This window comes from Neopelma chrysocephalum, unplaced genomic scaffold (genome assembly GCF_003984885.1).
Source record: "Neopelma chrysocephalum unplaced genomic scaffold, ASM398488v2 Primary Assembly neopelma1_96234, whole genome shotgun sequence".
Taxonomy (NCBI): domain Eukaryota; kingdom Metazoa; phylum Chordata; class Aves; order Passeriformes; family Pipridae; genus Neopelma; species Neopelma chrysocephalum.
Genome location: NW_020924883.1, coordinates 416,571 through 440,789, shown reverse-complemented (window position 1 = coordinate 440,789; position 24,219 = coordinate 416,571). Strand labels below are relative to the sequence as shown.

The 24,219-nt window shown below is 39.3% G+C and overlaps 1 protein-coding gene across 1 annotated transcript; it reads left to right on the top strand.

The window, feature by feature from the left end:
- The first annotated feature begins 179 nt into the window (after positions 1 to 179).
- Positions 180 to 22,010, top strand: OSTF1 (osteoclast stimulating factor 1). The gene is made up of 10 exons (XM_027708417.1): positions 180 to 318; positions 11,043 to 11,089; positions 11,666 to 11,716; positions 11,800 to 11,863; positions 14,241 to 14,294; positions 14,729 to 14,836; positions 15,305 to 15,354; positions 15,470 to 15,548; positions 16,014 to 16,112; positions 19,924 to 22,010. The coding sequence occupies exons 1-10, from the start codon at positions 285 to 287 to the stop codon at positions 19,980 to 19,982; spliced, it is 645 nt and encodes a 214-aa protein (XP_027564218.1). The 5' UTR covers positions 180 to 284; the 3' UTR covers positions 19,983 to 22,010.
- Positions 22,011 to 24,219: the final 2,209 nt, after the last annotated feature.

Genomic DNA, 24,219 nt, shown 5'->3' with positions numbered 1-24,219 from the left:
GCCTCACCGCCCCGCCCCTACCGTGTGCCCCCTTTGGCCGCCTCCTCAGCGGGGGGGAGGGGCGGGGCCTCACCCTCAGCGCGCGCCGATTGGTTGCGTCCCGCCCGGGGCTGGTGACGCGCCTGCGGCCACCGGGGCGGAACCATCCCCCCACTCTGCGCTCCTGTTGCCGCCACGCGAGCCCGGAGGGGGGTTTGCGCCGCCGTCCCGCACCGAGAGCCCGCCTGCAGGCAGCCGCTCGCCCGCCCGCCGCTCCCCCGTCCGCCCAAGGGCCGGCTCCAGCAATGTCCAAGCCTCCACCTAAACCGGCCAAGCCAGGTGAGGGAAGGACGCAGCGGCCTGACCCGCCATCCCCGTGCAGGGCGCGACGGAGCCCGCTGTCTGCTGACACGTGGATGATTTGGGAGTCGGGTATGGGCCCTCAAACAGAGAGCTCGGGCGTGGGTGGGAGCGGGGCAGAGCCGCCCTTCCCTTCCTGTCCGCGCCCTCCCGCCATGAACCTGCGCACCACTCTCTTGGTGCCGGGAAGGAAGGTAGCCTCTCCCGTGGCTGGAAAGGAGCGTGGATCTGCCCTCGGGCATGGTGTCTGGGCGGGATCCCGTGGTTGCTGTAGCTCGGGAGAATGTGAGTGCCCCGGGGCCAGAGCTGTCGCCTGGAGACATCCCTGTCGATGCACAGCCCTCCCGCCCCGGCCTTCTTCCGCTGCGGCGCGGCCCTGCCCGGAGCCGCCGTGCCCGTGGCACTGGGCGGCGCGGCGTGTCCGGCCTGCAGCGGCCGCCGAGGAGGTGCTTGCGTAGGCTGAAACGCGCAGGAAACGCTTTACCCTTTAGAGAAATAGCATTGAAATGCTCTGAGGTTTGACTTGTGGTTGCATGGGTTAGCAATACATTAATTAATAAAAGCAGTTTTATAATACAGTCCCATGCAACATTCTTCCTCTTCTAACGTGGCATCCGCTGCATTCCCTTATAGGACCCCCAGCAGCCAAACTCTCAATTTGCTAGTGCATGCAGTCATCGATGCGTACATTTTTGCTCCTGTATTTTTTCCAGAAAAATCAGTGCAAAGTTAGTTTTTAAAAAAAAACTAACAGCCACAGTTTTTTCCTAAAAATATATGAAAAGCCATTGGAAGTTGCACAGTTTTAAATCCTGGATTAGAAGTGGCATTTTTTCAGTGAACATACATTCTTTTGCCAAAACTTAAGCCATTATTTTCAGGGTTTCCTTTTTTTAAATAAGGAATTGGTCTAGAAAATGCCATGGCTGTTTATCATGTTTGTGTATTGTCTCCCAATGTAAAAGTTTGAATTCTTACTTAGAAGTTAAGAAAATCACCATGAATGTAATTCAATAGACAAGACTAGTTGATGTTTCCCAAAGCAGGACTATCTGATCCCTAAATACATCTGAACTTCAATATTTTTTTGTATTTGGAATACCATTTGAAGTACTTATGTAAAAAAAAAATTAAATACATAACCTAATTAAGTATTTTAACTAGACAGCTCATAAAACAAGTTTTTAATTTAAATGTAAGTAAGTGCAAACCCAGTTTAGACCATTTAAACCTTCCATCTTAACTTGCCTACAGAAGAAAAATCTGCTAAAGCTCTCTGAATGTAGAGTTTCATCCTTGGAAGAACTTCCTCTGCCCTGCAGTAAGCTAAGCCTCTTTGAAAACAGCTTGCTTTTATTGAAAAAGACAGTAAGAAAAGTGTTGCTGTTGTGAACCCTTACTGAAGACAATCAGGACTGAGGAAACCTGCAGGCCTCTAACAGGATGTGGTGTTGCTCTTAACAGCTGAATATACCTGAAGAGTAGGTTTTTCCAGTGAAGTTGTTAGCGGAGTTTTCTGTTTTGCAATAAGATTCTTAAGGAGTTAAAGGCCTCACCCTACCTAACCTGCCTCATACTGACTTAGATATGTTTAATATAGATGTCTCTCACTAGTTTTGTAGGGTGCAGTTTTGCGGTATGCTTGATCTGATAAAATGCAGGCTGTCGTCAAAAGGACAGGTTCCCTACTCCCACTATCCCTTTCCATTCCATTTAGTGGCATGACAAGCTGGATCGCTGCTCTGACTTTTTACGTAAGGTCATTTTATTGTCTGCAGCATGAGTGCTTGACACAGCAAGAGGAAATGGGTGGAAGAAGGAAGAGGAAGAGAAAGAATAAGACTGTCTTGGTAGTGGCTTTCAGAGCTGATTAAAGTAATAAGATTAATTTTGCCAAATCCCTAATTTTTAAGGAGAGAAAATTTTATGGAGTCTGTTGTGTTAAATTTTTTACAAGTAATTTTCAGGAATGGATTGCCTTCTAGCATACTTCAAAATATCTCTGTACTTGTATGTCTGACTTTCTTCTGTCCACGATACCAGTTTCACCTGTGAGATTGTAATTTAATTTCTTAGAATTATAAATGTTAGAGACATAAATATAGAAGCTGTATGTGGTGAAATACTTTCTACAGCAGTGTAATGCTGTCTCTTTTAGTGACATTTAGATTGCAGTTGCTGGAATGTCTGGAATATCTTGGTGCATTTGGCCAAGCTGTGTTAATTTTTCTTCACTGGTTATTATCAGGTATCCAGTCTATACACTATGTAAGGGAACAGCAAGTCTGCTTGCCGTGCTGAATTTACACAGTTCAGATTAGATAGAGGACAAAACAAGCCACTGGTTGCAATAGTCCTTTCCTATGTGTTCAGGGAATAAAAAGTGTAGGCTAGATAGAGAGGGAAGTAAATATGTCAGGTGCCAGGGAAGTGATAATATTTAATGAAATAAATATTCATGCTTTTTAAAACAGTCTTCACTGCTCAAATCAGGGATTTTGGACATTACAGTTGGACCATGCTTTAAAAATGTGTGAAGGGGGAAAATCAACTAGCTATAGCACTGTCATTTCCATCAGTACATAAGACCATTTTATATGATAGATGGCTTTTCTATAAATCCTATTGTGTGCACAGAACATTAGGATTTCAGTTGCAGAAAAATGGTTTTGACATCAATATATGTTAGACAGTCACAGGATATGTTTATCAGCACTTGAACTAGTCTTTTAGGGTCTGTGGTTAGTCTTTAAGTAAGGGGTCACAATTGTTTATTAAGGCTTTTTTTTTAACAAGCATATCTAGCTTTGCTTTTCTCTTGTGGCTCTGTATTATTATTATTTTCTAGCTGTATTGTTTATTTAGCCTCACTATTAAAACTAAAAAGGAGTCGAATGGTGTTGAAAATTGTAGAAACATACTTCTCTGTCAACATTATGCAAGAGTAGGATATCCCTTCCGTCTTTCAAAAAATTTTTTTATATCTTAAACTACATTATTCTTTGCACTGTTCATATCCCTTTGGATATTAATCTTATTTACAAAAGTTACTTGTTAAGTCCTTGAATTTGACAAGCTATATTGGCTTCTGCTAGTTGTGTGCTAGTTGAGCACTGTCTCACTGAACAGTACTCGCTGTTTGATTAGGTCTTTTTGATTAGAGTCCCATATACTGTGCAGCAACAGCTTTTGGGGATATGCAAGTGGTGTTTTAATATTTAAAGAAAACTTACTTACACTCATATTCACCAGACAGAGTGAGGTTTGTTGATCTTGGCCTAGAATTGACACAACATTTATATTTTATGGAGAAAGACTAGTCTTTGTACCAAGGAAATTATAATTTTAAATTATTCCAATTGAGAGGAAAGCAGGCAGGAGCAAGCATAACTTATGTAACATTAAGGGTTGCTACCTTAAAGCAGGTTCATTGACTTTGCTCCCACTAGTAGCTGTCAGAGTTCAAAATAGGATTCTGGACATAAATACTGAAGTTCAATCACAAGTTCACCTCAATTCTAAGGTAAAGTAGGAGCTGTGACAGCATTTACAGGAGCAGAAGACTTGCACTGAGTCACATGCCTCGGGCATTAGCAGTAGGCTTAAATTCAGTGTAAGTGGTAGGTTGGGTTTCTTCAGTAGACAAAGAAATGTTTCTGTTAGGTAGAAAGATGTGAGCATGGGAACATGGGGAGTTACACTACAGTCATCAGCTCTGAGGGGAGAGAAACAACTGAACAGTTCCAAGTCTGATTTCAGTAGGAATTTTAAACTTCCATTTCTCATCTCAAACCCTCTTCTTACTGCAAGTTTCTGAGGCCACAAACGAGCTTTCTACAGGTGAAGGCACAGTGGTGTTGCAGAAGTAAAATTGGTAAGAAGTAGAAGATTGCAGCTTTAAACTGTGCCAGTGAAGTTGTGTTCACCTTCATCTTCTGTGAGAATATTTTTAGTTCTGATTTTCTGTAAAGAAATGCTGTTTGTTCCTTCCACTCCAGTCACTGGTTAGTGCAGTTCATGTTTGTTCCTGGACTACCCCAGTTTTTCATCTATGCTGGCACCAGTCTATCTCTTCCGTTCTTTTTAATATGATCCTAAGCAGATTCCTAGCCTTTCTTGTTTGTTTGTTTCATGCACCCTCACCCCTTCCTCCCCACAGATGTGTATGCCCTGTGTTCACTTCCTGTTTCTAACAAGCACTACTTAGAAATGGAAGATGGTTCTCTGTCTCAGTTGTGGCAATTTTTAAATGCTACATTGATCTCTGTGCAGGATCCTCTGAGCAAAATGCCAAACTGCACTCCTGTAGAAGATATTTCCAATACTTTTATTCCTGCTTGAAGGTCTAGGTGCAAAGCACCTTGTTTTCCAATTCCCGTGCAATGCTACAGGCTTGGAGCAGAGTGGCTGGAAAGCTTCCTGGAGGAAAAGGACCTGCGGGTGCTGGTTGACAGCTTCTGAACGTGAGCTAGTGTGTGCCTAGTTGGCCAAGAAGGCCAAGGGTATCCTGGCCTGCATCAAAAGCAGTGCAGCCAGCAGGACCCAGGGCAGTGATCATCCCTCTGTACTGGTGAGGCCACACCTCAAGTGCTGTGTCCAGTTCTGGACCCCTCACTTCAGTAAAGACATTGAGGTGCTGGGGTGTGTCCAGAGAAGGACAGCAAAACTGGTGAATGGTCTAGAGAGTAAGTCCTATGAGGAGTGGCTGAGAGAGCTGGAGGGATTTAGCCTGGAGAAAAGGAGGCTCAGGGGAGACCATATTGCTCTCTACAACTACCTAAAGGGAGGTAGTAGCTAAGTGGGTGTTTGTTTCTTGTCCCAAGTGACACAAGTGATAGAACAAGAGGAAATGGCCTTGAGTTGTGCCAGGGGAAGTTTAGGCTGGATATAAGGAAAAATTTCTTCACTGAAGGGGTATGTCAGGTGTTGGAACAGGCTTCCCAGGGAATGGACTGAGTCCCTGGAGGTATGTAAAAGATGTGTGGATATGGCACTTAAGGACATGGTTTACCATGTTTGCAGTGTTAGGTAAATGCTTGGACTTAATGATCTTAGAGATCTTTTCTGACCTAAATTATTCTATGAGAAGCCGGGGAAAAAAATTTGTTTGGCCATTATGTCCTACTAGTAAAATTGCACATCTCCCAAGACACATGGAGATCATAAGATGAACATCTCTTTTCTTATTAAAGCAAACTACAAGCATATCGCAAATTATTCTGATCTGTAGCTTACCTCTGATAGTTCCACTTGGCCAAAAGGTTGTGACTTCAAATTGTTGATATACCCTGCCAGAGTATGTAGATCCTTTGTGGGTTCTTAGGCCAACACCGAGAAAAACATACTGTGCTTTTACCACCATGCTTTCTGTGAGGTCAGGCAGAAGATGTCTCTTACTTCCTTCAGAAAATTAATCTGAACATGTATCAAAATTCATATTCCGTTATAAATGATTTCAGAAGAGACTAAATCTAGCATAAGACCTGGAACGTGCAAACTGTCCTTCTTCTTCCCGTCATCCCATATCCTATGCATATTTTCTATTTTTGGGCCATTTGTTACAGGTAGGGATTCAAATTAGTTATTTTCAATTGAGATGGTGCCAGAGAGAGATTACCTGATTCTGAACTGTTTCTATGCAGCATTATAGAAGCAAGGAGGAAGATGGCTGATGACAGCCCAGGATTAACTTGAACCCTTGAAGAAGTTTATCGAAAGGCTTCCAGTTTTTTAATTTTTTCTGTAGATGGCCAACCATGGTAAATTCTGACTTTCAACGGCATAGAGATCATCCCTGTATTGTAGGCACTGATAGTGCTTTGTGAACGCAGTGAGTCTGTTCATCTTAAGTAAGTTACTCTGACTTTTATGGTGGTCTTGAGCTACTCAATCTAAATATAGCTAATGAAAAGGTGCAGCATCTGGATCAATATCTAATTTGTAGAATCTTGCTTGCATCAATGAGATTTGATTATGTCTGTCTATGGCAGATGAAGCAAGGTGTGAAATGCTAATGAAAGACTCATATCAGTCCCCTGAAGCCACGCCTTGGTAGCTGCTGTGGATGTTGGCTTACTGCCATGATTATTTTCTTTAAAGTAAATGTCTCTTTAACCAAGGACTGGTTTGGGTTTTGGGTTGCTTCTTTGTTTTGGTTGAGGAAGTAATATTAGCTGACAGCTAATGAAATTGCTTTCTCTCCCCTTTAGTGCTGAAAGTTCAGCCTAACACAAATACCTAAATAAGTAATGCCATGCAGATATAGAGCGGGGGGGTTCCCTTTCTTTTTTTTTTTTTTTTCTCTTTTTAGCTTTTCGTTCGTGGGTGAAAGCAAATAAAAGGAAAACAGAGAATGCTTTGGTGGCAGGTTGCGTAAAAGAGGGGTGAATGCTAGTGTCTGTGGTGGTTTAGAGAAGCTTGAGTAAAAGAATAGAAAGGAAGTGGGGAAAAAAGCACCAGTGGGAGAGAAACAGTAACTGTTGCGAAAACACTTAGCATTCTTTGGAAACACTCTTTTGTTAACAGTACTGCAGTTGATTAAAAATTGTTAGAAATAAAAATCTAGTCTTTTTAGAAAATGGTATTTTAGGTTTAGGGGTTTTTTTAATTACTTAGTATTATGAAGCACAGCAGGTATCTTGCTTCTGTTCAGTACATATCAAAAGCTACATTTTTAAGCTGTTACTGTTTAGCTTCTCCATTTCATTGCTTTTAAGCACTTGACTAGGAGAAGGTCATCTTGGAAATATAAGTTGCATGTTTCCCTTTGTCATAAGAGCTGGAGACATTTATAGGATAAGCCCAACCTGACAAAGCCAGTTTTATGTTGCTGGTTAGAGAGAATAATTAGTTTGAATACTTTACCATCTTGTGTTGCTGAGGGAGGATTTGGCAAGTTATGACTTGGGAAGTTTGTATGCTAAGAATATTTGTATCTTTTTAGTATGTGTAGTAAGTTACCTTTTTCATTTGTCAAACAGTTGTTTTGCAGATGTTTAATGGAAATTCCATGAGAAGAGAAAAGACAGCCTTGTGACTAAAGTTAGGATTTGTGAGAGACTGAAATATTAATGGTAATGGCTTGAACAATCCTTCATTTGCAAAAGCATCAGGTGCTTCGCTGACAAGGTGCCGGGGAACAGCCCAGGTGCAGAGGGTGTGAACACTAGAGGATGACCACAACCAATTAATCTTTGTTTAGCGAGAAGCTGGGTTTTGAGCCAAATAAGGGAAGAGGCGGATAAGAAGCAGATCCTGCAAGGTGGGATAGTGCTTTTTATCATGCCTATGATGCCTTCCTTACACAACTGGCTCAGGTGTGAAAACTCCCCTTGGAGGGAGGTATTGGGACATTCCCTGAAGGTATTCATCCCTTCTGACAGAGCATAACTGGCTTAGCTACACTGACATGAGAGGCGGGTAGCCTGCCTCATTTTGTGTCATTTTGTAAAAGGTGTCATAAACCATCAAAGACTGAAGTGCTCCCAGACTTATTTTTGGGGTCTTCCACCAGAGGGCTGCAAATGATCCACATTGGTACATCAGGTAGCGTAAAACTCCTCCTCCAGCCGAGGTGCCTGGCCATTGCCACCTATCCTGAGTGTAAAATAACCCACTGAAGTTTGTTTTGTGGGCTTTCCACCACTCCTGATAGATCAAGACTGCCACCATTACTTTGACCAGTGGACACTGAAATTGCAACAATCAAGTCTCATCATTGGATCCATGGGTTGTGATATTCTTTTACTCTTATCTTTCCACTCTTCTAACTTCTTCTGAAAACGTATTGTAAGCCAGACTAAAATTTCCAGTCAGTGCCTTAGTAAGTGCCTTGTGATATCTGGATAGGTTAAAGTTGGCTAAGTTTAAGTTTGCAAAGTTAAAGTTTGTAAAGTGCCTTACTTTGTCTGGATGTTGTTTTAAAATTTGCTAAGTACCTTATTCTGCCTTAATGTTCTGAAAGTTTACAAGTAATTGTTTGTTATTGAACCTCCTGAAAATTTTATTATTTCTCCCATGCACTGCTCAGACGGAATCAAACAACTATCCCCTAAACCCACTGAGCAGATTGGGGCATAACAGGATTGAAAAGAAAAACCTGTACTTAAAGATTTTTTTGTGGGACACTTCACTGCTCTGTGCCCCCATTTACTTTGCTTTCAGAAAGGATACTCTCCTCATTAGTTATGCTGAGAATAAAGTCAATAATGTTTGCCTGGTTCCTTGAAATTTTAAAAATATACATATTTTTGTATTCTAGTTATTTTGTCCTTTAGAAGTATGTGGTGGGGAGGTGCAGTCAGTCAACTTTGATAAGTTCAAATCAGTGCTAATTAATTGTTCACCATCTTGTATGAATATTGAAACATGGTTCATAGTAGATAGATGGTAGTAAGTGAGAGCAGAGGAAGACCTTAGGTGTCTAACTTTTAGCTTGTTCCAAAGCAAAGTTATCACCAATGCAAGCTCTAAGTCTGCCTGCATGCCTAGGGATAGGTATTGCTAGATAAAAGTACTTCAAGTGATTACAGGTACCCTTATGTCTAGTGAAATACCATCTGTATTTTCAGAAGATGAATTCAAGTCAAATGTGCCCTTAATGTGCTTACATTTAGTTATTTTAACCTTCTGGACTGAATTTTTGCATTAAAATTTGGTACAAGTAATTTGCATTGCAAGTCCTGAAGTCCCCTTGTTCTAAGCTCTTAACTGCAGCAAAGTAAACAGGCTTACTATCTCTTTATTAAAAAAAAAAATTAAAGATTGGTGCCAGTAATTAGTAGTGTTTAACTCCTGTATAAAGTGCTATAAAATTAACGTTAACTAGACCTGCAGTTCTATAGATGCAGTTCTGTACTTTTTGTATTTCATCACAGGAATGTTTTAGAACATGTCAGTCTGTGTGTGACACCACAACTGGACATTTGGGGAAGTAACTCTCTCTTTCAGTTTTATAGAATTAAAAAAAAAAAACAACAAAAAAACCCAAACCCAAACCAACAACTAACTAGCAACTAACAGTAAATTGTCTTTTGTTTAAACAACATGTCAGAAATACTTTTATCAGCATCAGTGTTTCCATTCCTCTTTTTCTCCACAGGTGTGATAGCTTTAGAAAACCTGTTGACTCATATCCTGTACGTTGTTACGGAAAGCACACGTGACACACACAAATACATACTTCTTGCTTTTCCCTGTCTTCTACCATCTTATCATTTCCCCTTTTAATATTCCTTATTCTTCCCTTTTGTGGTCCATTTCCTCCTTTTGCTTACATAAAACCTTGAAAATCGGTGGTTGATGGTTGTAATCTCCAGAGTTGTCAGTGTGTAGTTCTGTCTTGTGTTTTTCTGTCATCTGTGTAAGAAAGCCAAGGAGAAGAGACAGTACTCCTGTCATCCATCCTGTTTTGTCATCTCTTGTTCTTTTTTCTTTTATTTTTTTTTCCCTCGTTGTTTTTGTTGTTGTTGTTGATCTTCTCCACAGCTGCAGATCAGATGTTTCATGCTGATCTCTTAGATCTAGGACACATTACTGTCTGCTGTCCTTGTTCATCATTTCTGTATGGGTAATGAACAGAATAGGGGTTTCATCCTTTTTAACTGTTGCCACAGTTGTAAGTACTTAGTTTCTGAGGCAAACTACACATCTACGTTTAATAAACTACACAAAACTTCACGTATGTAAACTGCATTGTACAGTACTAGCCTTTGGCAGTAAGTTCATCAGTTTCTCTGAGTATACAAAATAATCTGGACTAAGTGTGACCTAAGTAATGCATTGTCCTGATGGACCAAACATTGCTTCACATAGTTAATCTGTATAAACATGTAGAGTATAGTGTAAGAACATGTACATAACCTACACTTGCATACTTATGATATTTAAAATTAAATAAACCTATATGCTTAAGACTTCAGGTACTCTAAAGTAAACAGTATGGAACAGTCGGAATAATATATTTCTGCATTGAGTTCAGTGGACTTAAGCAGTTCTTGTACTTTCTGCTGGTGCTCTGGGAGTGTAGTTTTACGGAATTTTTTAAAAAAGTTTTTGTGGGGATGCTTCTTTTGCAGTTTGTGCAATTAAACTTGTACCTCTCTGCATTACAGTTGTCTTTTCTTGCCTTGAATGCTGTGGACAGTCTCTTCCAAGCTGCCCTATTAACACAAATAGGAATTGCAAACACTCTAGCTTATTTTAAGCATCTGAATAGAACACCATGTCAGTTGTACATTCCATAAATAGGACTTGGTGACCATTTGTCATTATTCTTAAATGCAATGAGTTCCATGGTTTTGCATTATTTTCCTGTTAGTAATGACTGCAAGTAAATATGAAAACACGGTGCAGACATTGGTCATTATTTTGTTTCTTTCTTCTTTCCTTAATTCTGTATCATTTGACAGATCTGATACTAGAATAAAGATATATACAGCATGTATGAGTGTGTGAGGGTGTATATGACTGTGCATAAGAGGCTACTTACATGTAACTGATCAGATGGACAGTTTCCTTCATAACTCATGCTGCTGAATCTTTTCATCATGATTTTTATTGACAGAGGCATAACACAAATTCATTCAACAAGCTGCTTTAAGGTTGAAGGAAAGGAATGTATTTGGATTTGAGGGCTGGATGTGTATGCTGTGTTTAAAAGGCATGCTACTGGTGCTGATTTTTTTTATTTCTATTTTTTTCAGGACAGGTTAAAGTGTTCCGGGCCCTGTATACGTTTGAACCCAGAACGGTAAGTACTTCTAAATTTTAGGGGTTTAAAAAGCTTAATTCTAATCTTGTCAGTAACATTTCTTCAGTTCTGCTAGGATTGGCCTATTAGACTTACTGTACTGTTTTCAACAATGAAGTCTGTTGATGCGTATTTGTTCTTAATGTGACTAAAACTGCCTGATTAATCATCACTATCCAGTAAGTCCACTCTGTTTAAAAGCAGCATACTTTCTTCTGTAGTATCTGTTACCTACAGTCTAAGATCTGAAATCGTAAGTGATTTGGTTTTTCTTCCAAAAAGGGGATGAAATTAACAAACACAAAGATAAATTTCACTGCTTCTGTTGCACAGTGCTCTGTTGGAAAGAACACAGTCTTTCTGCATTGTTAGGAAGATCACAGATCCAAAAGGTTATCTGTAGGCAAGTCAAACTACTGACTATCAGGTTGTTGTCCAGGTGCTAGGGAATTTGAGTTGTCATTCTTTTTAATGAGGAGGTGAATGTGTTCTGACTTATCCAGGTATTTGTTTTTCATTTGTACACATATTCAGATATTTGTTTATTCCTCTTTTTTTTTCCTTTCTGGTTTTAAGCCAGATGAACTGTACTTTGAAGAAGGAGATATCATTTACATCTCAGACATGGTGAGTCTAAGACATCCCATACAGACTGAATACTTCTGAGATGCAACATATCCCTTTTAAAATATTTTCCCTTTTCTCTGCAGAGTGATACAAATTGGTGGAAAGGAACTTGCAAGGGGAGAACTGGACTAATTCCAAGCAACTATGGTAATGTCTAGAATATTTTTGTTTGGTAATGTCATTTACAATCAAAGGAAATCAGTAAACAAAAAGGCTTATTTTCAAAAACAGATCACATTGGCATCTAGCAGTACTCTACCATGTGTTTCAGAATACATCTATCTGCAGTATCAGTCACTATTGTACATCAGCAGTGGACAGGCTGTCTTGTGTTTTTATAACCTAAAGACAGCATAAGTTTGCCTAGTGTTCATGTTTCTGCTTGTGAAGATGACAGTAATAGATGTTCTCAGTTTTGAGTGGAAGAATGCATGGTTCTAAAGGAACCATTTTTGTTTGCCATTTTTTGTATTTTAGTGAATATATCCAGCCTCAGAAAACATGGTTTACTTGAGGATTGCATCATATTAAATATCCCTTTCATGTCTGGACTGGATAGAAACTGCTTTTTCAGATTCAACTAAAATCACTTTTAAAAGCCATGAATACAGACAACATAGCACAATTCTTCCAAGTCCTTCCAGGAACTGTAGACAGAGTAACAGTGTCTCATGACAGATTGCATCATAACTGACAATATGATACTGACTGTGGTTGCTTCGTGTTGTGCCTTCTTCACTAGGAGATCTTATGGTAGCAATGCTATGATTCCCTGCCCTGTAGTTAGTAGAAATACATGAATAGCAATCCATGGTGTAGTTATTGAGACCATGGCATCAAATTTCACTGTAGTTTGGGACTTCCAGTCTGACTCTACTCTTGCCGTCTGCCAGAGTTCAGAGATCATGCATTGTTATATGCAAGCAGAATAGTTCATACATGCTTACCTACACTCAAATGTCTTTTGAACATTGAAATGTGTTATATTTAAAATAAAACCAACAGTCTACCAATTCAATTTGTGTTCCCATTGAGATAACTTGGAAAACTTCCATTTTAGAGCAGGGTTGGGGGTGGCATCTCTGTTTGCATATTTGCAAAACTTTCATGTGTAAGCAGAACAGAAGTCTCTGCAGACCTTAAAACAAGGAGTAGTAGGAACATGTCTTCTGATTTAGACAAACTGTAAAATCCCCAAGGCCAGCTTTCTCTGGTTACACCATTAGGACTGACAGGTTTCATTGGTTTTAACCAATGAAACACTGTGATCTCCTGTGCTGGTCTATAACCTTTTTGCAAAACGTGGAGGCAGACCTGAAACTACTGAGTCTGTGAGGGGGTCTTGTGCTCCATCTGCTGGGCTCGAAGGAATACATTTTAAAAGAATGTGAATGAAAACCTGCTGAAGGCAGAATCAGTGTTATCTGCAATAAAAATACTTATTATGGAACTTCTGGCAAAATTTTTGTAAAAAGCTTTTGAGGCAGTGTTGTTAGTGTTAATGCTGTCTGCTGTGCTTAACCAGCACTGCTCATTAGGACTAACTTGTGCTGCTTGTGTAATAGCTGTCTACTCTGGCCCTGGCTTCTCTGCATTAGAATTTTGTTCACTGTTTGCACAAATTATTTTAAAATTAAATCCCTGAATCTAGCATTTGTGTTTTATTTTACTCATAGCTAGCAAGTTAAGCATGTGAAGTCTTACAATTACAAACATTATGGGAGGAATACACATCAAAGTAAGAAAAGATCTGGAGAGGCCAAAAGAGTCTTGAGACTTTTATTTCTGGTAACTAATGTACAGTTATCAGTATTTTCGTGCTTTGCATCTGATTACAGTATCACTGTGATCTGAGGAAAACCCTTTCACATAACAACCATAGTACAAGGGCTTAGAGATCCCATTCATCTCAGATTGTACACTGTCCTGCTTGCCTGTACTCTTACTAGTTAGTGATTTCCACCTAAAAAAGAAAGTTTTAAAACAGAAGGTTGATCTTCAATCTGCCCATCACTACTGTGATTGTTTAAGCAGAGGTTTTTTTGCAGACCTCCCACAAGTTTTCCAGAAAAAATAAAAAATCTCCATCAAACGAAAAGGAAGCCTCTTGAGAGTCGATCTTTTTAGCTACCCTTCACAGACCCCTTGGAAATAATTCACTCATAACTATAGATGGCAAGCTGTAGGTTGAAAGCCTAGCCTCATGCAACTGCTCAGAACCACCTTACAAGTTTAGAAAGGGAAGTAATAACTGAGATTAAATACTGCCAGATTCCTGGTAACTTGCAACTACTCATCAATTTGATGCTGCTGTTTAAAGTTTTCACAAGCTTTTCTCTGAAATGGTTTCCAGTACACAGGAAATTCAAGTTTTTCTGACTAGTCTGTCACTCATAAATCCCTTTTCACATTAAAATCAACTATGTATTACTGGTTCCTCTGGAATAAATCCAGCTTTTGTTTCCACAGATGTCAAATATCTATTCAGTTTCAGAAGTAGTTAGAATTTACTCTTTCATTTCAGTGGCAGAGCAAGCAGAGTCTATTGATAATCCACTGCATGAAGCTGCCAAACGAGGTAGGTGTGTTTGGTCTTTTAGTCATGTAATGCTAAAGACCGTTTTGTTGTTTTCTGCTATAATAATAATAGTATATTAAGAATGAAGATGTTCTGCCTGTTTTGCTTGTCTAGTATCTTGAACAAGTTATCTGGTAAGTTTTACAGCTTTGAAAAGCTGAGATATGAGCCTGGTAGAATTGCCACTCTGTGACTGTATGCACAGAAAAAGTGTGGTACCATCCATTTAACTGCATAAGGATCTAAAGGTCTTCTGGGAGTGGAAAATGTTTGGTGTGACTTTGGTTTAATGAATGGTGTTGCTGCTAACTCACTTTTTTCTCTTTTTAAGTTCATTGGAAGACTGTCATTCAGAGAGAACTATGTGTCTTTAATAGTTCTGTTAACTCTTTAAAGAAAAAAAAAAGATCGTCAAAATTGATTTTGTCTTTCAGGCAACCTAAGCTGGTTGAGAGAGTGTTTGGATAATCGAGTTGGTGTCAATGGCTTAGACAAAGCTGGAAGCACAGCTCTGTACTGGGCATGCCACGGAGGCCATAAAGGTATCAGAGAATTAATTTGAAATTACTGTTCTTTGCTTTTCTTGATGTGCTTTTTAGACTGATTGATAAAATTACAGTGCTATAACAAATAACAAAGCCATTTTTTTTAATGTTGTTCTATTTTTTAAAAAAAGAAAAATTAGACTAGAAGGGAGGTTCAGCTTCATCAACTGCTGTGTGTTTTGTTGCCATTGAAGCAGGCATTCTCATCAGTGTAACTGTTAGAAGCAGAGTGGGAAGAAGGACAGACCAAAAAGAAGTTTTCTGTTATTTTGCATATTCTGTGCAATAGCATGTCTTTTTGACTAATGATTGTTTACCCAATGCAGTCCGACTGTTACAGATTTTTATTAGCTGATTGGATCGCTCTTTCATTGAATCTAAATTAAAATTTGTACTAAGAGTGCAAAAAAGCCTGTTTTGTTTCTACTAAATTTTTCTCTTTAAACCTCTCCCTGTTTTCTGCAGATATAGTAGATGTTCTGTTTTCCCAGGCAAACCTAGAGTTAAACCAACAGGTAGGTTAAACCAACAGATCCTTACAGTAGATGTGTGATGTTATTCATCCTTGGTACAAGCTGAAAGGTTTTTTGCTGTATTTTAATCCTGTTGCTTTTCCCTCTAACTCCACAGAACAAATTGGGAGACACAGCTTTGCATGCTGCTGCATGGAAAGGTTATGCAGATATTGTAGAGATGCTGCTGGCAAAGGGTAAAGATCTTCACCAAGGTTTCAACAATCTATGTGGCAGACTAGATTCATGAATGTTTTTTAGATTGTGTTTTAAGTGTTTTCGTATAACTCAGGTACAGTCCTTAGCCAGCTCACCTGCCTGACTTTATAAGTCTTGCAGAAAATTCTGACAGCTATTTGGAAAGTTGACATCTCACCTGCTCAAGATAGGTTTCATCCTGCTTTGCAGACAAAATTAGACACTTAACCCCAGAGCAGCAATGACATTTGCTTGCTAGAAAGGAAGAGTAGCCAGCAAGTTCCCTAAGTAACTGTAGCTTGTGGAAGAGCATCCATAGCTGCTGGTCTGCTTCAGAGCAGTTCATAGGTCAGATTCCTGTGTCCGTTACTATTCTACCCACCTTACTGAAATTCATATCAGAATGCCATTGCTTGAGAAATAGCTGGGACAGTGATTCATGATGACAATTTTCTATTATGAAGGGGCAAGAACAGATCTGAGGAACAATGAGAAGAAACTGGCTTTAGATATGGCAACCAATGCAGCTTGTGCTTCCTTACTTAAGAAGAAACAGAGTGCAGGTATTTCTGATTTTGTTTTTCTGATAAATATTTTCTTTTAAGAGGACACTAATATTTTAACCAAATATCAATATGCTGAAAGCCATAAAAACCACTTGGGAGATACATGGACCGAGTTGTATTCAAAAGGGCTCACTTGAGAGGTTTAGTTTAGATTTGTGATAGAAACGTGGTTTATCACATGCAGTGTTGCTGACTCTACACAAAGTACCATCCTGTGTCAGCAAGAGGCAAGAGTTCAGAAGATGTTCGAATAACAAGGGAAGGAAATAGAAGACAGGTCCTTCAGCTGGAAGAAAGCAAGGATGGAAATTACTTTAAAAGCAGTATACCACAAGGGACAGGGTATGAAAGTAAAATGGTGTGCTGTCTTCCCCATTGTGCTTGTCTATTCCTCCAAACTTATGCCAAACCAACACCTACAATGCTCCTCTTTTATTTTCTTACTGCTAATTTTCTTTTGATTTCTTATTCCTGTATCTTTCTGAGTGACTGTCTAATAGAGAAATGAAGAAAGACTGCTTTCAGGTATTTATCAAAATAGTCTCACTGATTCCCACTGTGTTCATCTCTCCTAATAGCACAGTGCCATGTCCAAAAGAGTTAAAAAGATACAAAGCTATTTTAAAAAGCTGAATAAAAACTGAATGGTCCAGTATTGTGTAACTAATACCGCCTATAGTTTTCAGGGGACTGAAGTGAGAGCGGAAACACTAGGTGAAATGAGAAATTATTTAAAAACAGAGGCAGAGTTAAAGCTGGTTTTGTTGGGATATGCAGTTTAGCAACTCTGTTGTCACAGGACGAGTGAGAACAGAGGGAATGCTAACCTGTGGGAGCTTAGTAGTTATGGGAATTAAATGGTGGAATAGCTGACTACAGCTTTAGATGCCAAGAGGAGCAGTTGCAGCAAAAATATTATCCAGCTCTTTGGTTGAGGTAATATCAGGATTTCCCAGAAAACTTTTGACAAATTATTTTGACTCTGAAGAGAGCAGTTGTAACAAAGGGCAGAATTCCTTCTGTTAATCCCTGTTAGGAGCACTTACTTCATCTTTGCATGTTGATTGTGGGCACCTGGTACAGGTGTATTCTCTGTTCTGATGTCCTTAATAACTATATTAATGTTTCACTTCCTGATCCTAAGTAACTAGTCTTCTACTTTGTCACTCCCTCTAAATTAATTTAGTTTCATGGCTGGCTGATTTTTCATCCTTAGTCACTTTGTCTATCACTGGTCTCTGGTACCCTCACACCCTGTCTTTTCTTGCTTGCCTGAGCTGATATTCTCAGTCTAACTGCAGTTTCAGTATTAGCTTCCGTATTTGCTTTTCTACCTTAATTTGGCCTTTTAAATATCTCTGACACTGCTGATCTGTATACTTTTCTTGCATTTTGTATTTTCTTGGCTATTTTCAGTAATTTCGTTCTTGTGTATCTATTGAGTTTGCATTTCAGTATTTCCAATGTCTGTGAGTGAAACAATTGTTCCTTTTCAGAAATTCGATTCTATATCAGTAGTCTTCCTGTCCCCAGTTCCAAATCTGTTTTCTTACTTAGATACAGCTTCTATCATTTATAAAACTGTTTTATTGGAGGAAGCTTACATTGCCTCCACTTAAATGTTCAGTTTTGTTTTACGTGTACACACTCACATTCAAATGTCATAATTGCTGAAATATATTCTAAAACATTAGAATTATTAAAATCATGTCATGGAAATGCAAAAAGATTGCATTATTTGTGCTGCTGAACAAGGGAACAACTATTTCAGCAAAGCCTTTGACACCGTCTCCCATAGCATACTCCTGGAAAAGCTGGCAGCCCACGGCTTGGACAGGGGCACTCTGTGCTGGGTTACGAACTGGTTGGAGGGCTGGGCCCAGAGAGTGGCGAAGAACTGTGCTGCATCCAGTTGGCGGCCAGGCACTAGTGGTGTCCCCCAGGCATCAGTGTTGGGCTCAGTTCTGTTTAATATCTTTATGGATGATTTAGATAAGGGGATTGAGTCCACCATCAGCAAATTTGGAGATGACACTAAGTTGGGGAGGAGTGTCGGTCAGCTGGAAGGCAGGAGGGCTCTGCAGAGAGACTTGGACAGACTGGAGAGTTGGGCTGATTCCAACGGGATGAGGTTCAACAAGGCCAAGTGCCGGGTCCTGCACTTTGGTCACAACAACCCCATGCAGCGCTACAGTCTGGGCACAGAGTGGCTGAAGAGCAGCCAGGCAGAAAGAGACCTGGGAGTTTGGATTGACAGGAAACTGAACATGAGCCAGCAGTGTGCCCAGGTGGCGGAGAAGGCCAATGGCATCCTGGCCTGGATCAGGAACAGTGTGGCCATCAGAAGTGATTCTTTCCCTGTCCTCAGTGCTGGTGAGGCCACACCTGGAGTACTGTGTCCAGTTCTGGGCCCCTCCGTTCAGGAAGGATATTGAGGTGCTGGAGCAGGTCCAGAGAAGAGCAACAAGGCTGGTGAAGGGACTTGAGCACAAGTCCTATGAGAAGAGGCTGAGGGAGCTGGGGTTGCTTAGTCTGGAGAAGAGAAGGTTCAGGGGAGACCTCATCACTCTCTACAACTCCCTGAAAGGAGGTTGTAGCTGGGTGGGGGTTGGTCTCTTCTCCCAGGCAGCTAGTAAGCCCACTGGAATGGGCTGCCCAGGGAGGTGGTGGATTCACCGTCCCTGGAGGTTTTTTAGATGAGACTGGATGTGGCACTTAGTGCCATGGTCTAGTAACCATGGGGGTGTTGGATCAAGGGTTGGACTTGATGATCTCGGAGGTCCTTTCCAACCCAGCTGATTCTATGATTCTATGATTACACAGGATAAATGGAATTCATATTTTCTCAAAGTATGGCCTCTTTAGCATAGAGCTCTGCAATTTCTTTTCTTCCCTTTCCATTCTTCCTGTGCTGCTTCTCCTACTCAAAAAGAAAAACAAATTATTTTTTCAATTAGATTTCTTTTCTCAAAACAATTAAGCAAGTTATTTCTGGAATAAGAAGGAGTAACACGGTTATAAATTCTGTGAATTATGTCAGGCTACACCCATTTTTTTTAATACTTTGTTTTAAGATGTTATTGCAGAGCTACAACTGACTAGGATCTTGTGATGTACAATGTAATATATGTTATCTATAATCCATATTCCTATTCCTATATATTTGAAAATCTGTAGGAAAATAATCATCTATCACAAAAAGCCCATGCTATATTTATCTTGGTACAGTCTCAAAGATAGGTGTAGTTCTCCAGGTGCCACTGCACATCTGGTAAATATAGTTTAATACTCTGGTTTTCTGCTTACTATCCTTGAAAGACAAAGGCTCGTAGTGTTTATCTAACAAATAATTAGTCAGGAAAAAGTATAGATGAGAAAGGGGGGATGGGAAAAATAAATGGAATGTGTTTGATTTTGGGCAGAGAATGGCAGCCAGCTAGGTACTATCCCCACTTCAGGAGAATAAAACCATGGAGGCTCTTCTACCTCAGCTCAGCAGTCCTATCCTTTTTGATTTAAAAGTAATATATGCAGAAAATAGGATTAAAGAGTTCAAGCTCTGGTGTACAGGTTCAAAGGAGCCAGAACATGGCTCTTGAAGATCACAGACTAAATCTCCTAGGCAGGAGGTGTGATTACTGGTTTAGCCCTGCATTTGAGATCCAGATCTACGGCCCCATCTGTGTAGCCCTAACATCTCTAAATGATAGAGGAATCAGGTTTGTTTGCTCCTGGTTTGCAAGCATTGCAAATGTGAGTAATTTTCTGATTTTATCCCAGATTAAGAGAGAGTTTTCTTTCTTTCCAGATACAGTCCGAACACTGAGTAATGCAGAGGAATACCTTGATGATGAAGACTCCGATTAACTTTTTCATTCACCATAGAGAACTATAACTTGTGTTGCCTATGTCAGTCTCAAAACATACCTTTGCAACTGTAAAAATATCTTACTTTGAGTATTGCAGTCTTCCAGTATAGCATATAAATGAGTGGGTGAAATCATGCTTTCCAAAGGAATAATCTTTCCCTAGGCCAGAAGATGTCACATTTTGAATCAGAGTTCCTTTGGAAGTATCCCACAGAGGAAGTGTGGTGTACCATTGCTATTGAATGGGCAGAAGACCATTTTCTAAACTCACATGTTTCATCTCAGGCCTTCCCAGCAAGTGCCTTCCATCTCTGGAACGCGTTTCTCAAACTGAAAGGTCCTTCTGGGGCAGCAAGACACCATTGCTAACATTTTCCAAAATCTCCCTGGGCATAGTTTCTTTTGTGCAGCTAATACTGACAGAGTCAGTACTGGCTGACAGGCATGAATGGGCATTCTGCTATAGAGGGGGACCATTATTTGCCCACATGGAGACAGCATGACAAAGTTTGATTTTTATTTTTGGTAAAATTTTTTCCCTTCCTTCCTCTACCCCTCTGAGTAAAGTGCAAAATGACCTAGGATGATCTGCCCCGGGATACTTTGTCTTCTTTGTTGCTATGGGCCCAATCCCTGAAATGTTAACTCAGGTGAAATGCTTGCTTAAGTCAGGTTTCCTTGAGAAATATACTTAATTCTGAACTTGGTGGCTTGGTTATTTTGCTTTTTGAAGTGCATTATGCTGAAACTATTTGTAGTGAAAAGAAGACAGAATATTTTTCTATTTATCCTGCCTAAAATTTTTAGTACCGATCTCTTACTTTGTAAAAGTGCTCTTGTATTTTGTCCTAAATTACCTCAAAGTTGAAGTGTGTTTGAAGGAATGAGGGAAGATGTATATCAAATATACCACAGGTATTTAGAAGAGATACCTTAAGCTGAATAAACATTTTTAAAATGCATTGCTTCTTCCTGTGAATTAAAGAGAACTAAAAAATTATTGAGCCACTTGCAAGCTTCCCTGCAGAGTTAAAAAACTACAGTACTTTTCTTTAGATTGCTCAAATAGCTGCAGCCAAGTATTGTACCTTACTGAAGGGTACTTTCTTACTGTGATGGTAAGAAAATGTTACAAGTATTTGAGATACAATCTCATATTCAATTTTTGTTGCTAACTTCTCTAGTAGAGACTTCTAATAAATTCATTCCAACACAGTAATGTGCCATACCAAAACAAAACCAAAAAAAAGGAAAAAAAAAAAAAAGAAAAAAAAAAAAGCTCTTGCAAAACATTGGGGATAAGTGAAAAGCTCTTGTGAAAGACTGGGGATAAAAGAAAAGCTCTTGAGAAAGTCTGGGGATAAACAAAGCTCTTGAGAAAGTCTGGGGAAAATGAAAATCACACTAAGTATTTTAGAGATTAAAAGAAGTCTAGATCACTCAATTTCCCACTTTTAAAAATACATTCAACCAGATCTTTTATTTTTATCTTTCTGGGAAGAACTAGATACAGATAACGCTTGCTAAGCACTTATCAAAGAAGGCAGTGCTTGATTGACCAGAACTGTGTAAGATGGAGGCATTGCACAAATAGTCATCTGCAGATATAATTGAAAACTGTTTAAATGTTAAAACTGTAGAACAAATGTTTTAGCCCTATGGAATACTGTGGCTACATGAACAGTGATGTTTTATTTTGTATGAGCTTGAATATCCTAGAGGGGAAGAAATAAAAACCAAAGCCACCAGTTTTTTCTTTCTAGCTTTCATTAGGACAATTGTTGAAGGTAATTCTTAATAGACAGAGACTGTTCTGCTTCATATTTAATCAGCCAGCTATTCTACTAGCTCAGCTTTTTACCATAGTCAAGCTACATGTTATAATGCATGCTGTTGATTAAAATGATACAATTTCAAAGCGCAAGTTTAAAAGGTCCTGTAATGAGAGGCAAGAAGGTTCTTGAGTCTTTTTCCTGCATAAATGAAGCTCACAAGGTTAAAATTCTTCAGTGTCACACGATGTGGAGAGAATGGCTCTTCCCAAGTCATTGTATTCTCTATTGAATTTTGGAGGTAGAGTTTGTATTCATAAATAACTCCTAATGTCTTCTGCTACCATGGATTCAACATCCTACAAGGAAAACATTATGCTCATGTCTCTGGAATTAACAGCTCCCAGAAGACCCTGTGTTCTGCAGGTGCTGCAAAAGAAGAATGGTGACAGAAGCAGAAGCTGAGCCCAGAGATTGCATCTGAAGTTCTTACCACTGAAAGAAGCACATTTACATCGCAAGGCAGCTAGCAAGTGGTGTAATTTGTTTCAAAGACCAAAATTATTGCTTTTGTTTTTTTTCCACAACTTTGTTTTCCTTCATGAGACTTTCTACTTATCTTGTGAAATACAGATCACTGTGAAAGTTTTCAGGCAATAAATTCCTTTTTGCCTAACTCCAGTTTAAGTTTTTATGTAAAAAACAAAACACAACCCAAACTGAATGTCCTACAGCTAGAAGGAGTTACAGCTGGAGTAAGCTGATACAATTTCTTACCAATCTTACTAGTTACGCAAACCTACTTACTCCTACTTTCTTCAATCTGTGTGCCACTGCAGGCTCGTGGATAAATTTAAGACTTCTTTCAAGGGCAGCTGCATTCAGTGTTGTAACAATAAGAGAAGTATTTTTTTTAGGAGCAGCAAAGTGAAAGTTTTCAAGCTCATGGTGTCTCCTAACTGAACATTGAAGGATATTCTGTCTTGTGTACTTCTGCTTGAAATAACATGTGTGCCTTTCTATTGAAAATAGCTATGCTCCACATAGAAATTATGTGCTGTTAGGGAATACTTTAATTGATCGGAAGCTTTTTCAAACTGAACTAGTAAATTTTCTGTTGGCTTAATCAAAAAATTCAAGTGCTTAATCCCTTTTTTCTAGGAGAAAAAATGGGACATTTTTTGAATTGTCTTAGACTCTGGATAATTTTCAAGTTAGTATGCTGTTTTACTAAGACAAACCCCACTTTACTGAATTCCACTCTTACATGTGCCATCACCTGAAATTTAATTTGCTTAAAACAGTTAAGGTCACACAAAAGGGTTAAACTGAGTGGCCCGTTTCTAACAAAGTCTCCACCTTAGAACTCTGAGTCTTAATTTCTGACGACAGTGTCACGTTTCTTGTTTGAGTTTTGTGTCAAAGACTGAAGATTGGTGAAAGCCTGACCATGTGATCATTTCAGTTGTCTATAGTCAGGTGTTCAAGCATGCAGCATACATCACAGAATTAAAAATTTGTTTTCAGCCATTGCCACCTCCCAATGAAACTTTTGAAATGTACCACTGACCAGAGTAACAAGTAATGGGCCATCGGTCTGCTACTTCATGAGTCTACCACTTCTCCTCATGAAAATCCATATTCCTTCTTTCTCTTCTATCCAAGACTGACTCCTAACTTTAAGGAACTTTAGTGAGATTTAATATGAAACAGATATGAAGACATATAGAACTGCAAGCAAATTGGACATTTGAAAGTTTTTTATAGTAATATTTCCAATTTGAATTCTGAAGCAAGTCTCTGGAATCTAGTGAAGATAAGTGGGAAATGGAGGACCTCTGTTTTTAAGCTCAGCACAAACCTGTATTTGTTTTCTTGATTTGTGTTGCTTAATATACTACATTTTTGCTCACAGCTCTACTGCAGTCACACCTCCAATCGACTTCATTTCTATGAGGACATACTGAAATTAATACTTACTCATCTTCAGATGTGTTCAACATAGAATTAAATCCTCAGAATTAGTATCCAATTTTTATGTGCCTTCCCTGTTGAGACTTCTATAAAACAGGTAGTTTCATAGTGTTAGTAATTTACTCAGACTTTTTTAATAAAAGGCTTACATTTTATCTTCTCATATGATTTCCCTAAGGCAGGTAAAGTTATGGTACATTTCAGGTAATCTATCAATGTTTACTTTTATGCTTTTCCCTAAGATTTCTGTTCAAGCCTAGAAAATTCCAACTGCCTAGCTATGAATTTAAAACAGAAGAGGAGTCAAGAAATAAAAATATATCTGGCCTACATGTACTTACCTTGAAAGCATAAACATATTGTTAATAAAAAAGTTGTGTGAGAGGTAGGTTGAGTAGCAGGCATTGTACTTAAGAGAAACTTGTATGGATTCATTAAAGCCCTGAGCTAGCATTTACTTTGGCTTTAACAACTTCCATCAAATCAGAA

Excerpts from the sequence above, each read along its gene's own strand:
- OSTF1 (XM_027708417.1), top strand. The coding sequence starts at position 285 with ATGTCCAAGCCTCCACCTAAACCGGCCAAGCCAG. Across the intron at positions 11,090-11,665 it reads ATACGTTTGAACCCAGAACG|CCAGATGAACTGTACTTTGA; the intron begins GTAAGTACTTCT and ends TCTGGTTTTAAG. Across the intron at positions 11,864-14,240 it reads ACTAATTCCAAGCAACTATG|TGGCAGAGCAAGCAGAGTCT; the intron begins GTAATGTCTAGA and ends CTTTCATTTCAG.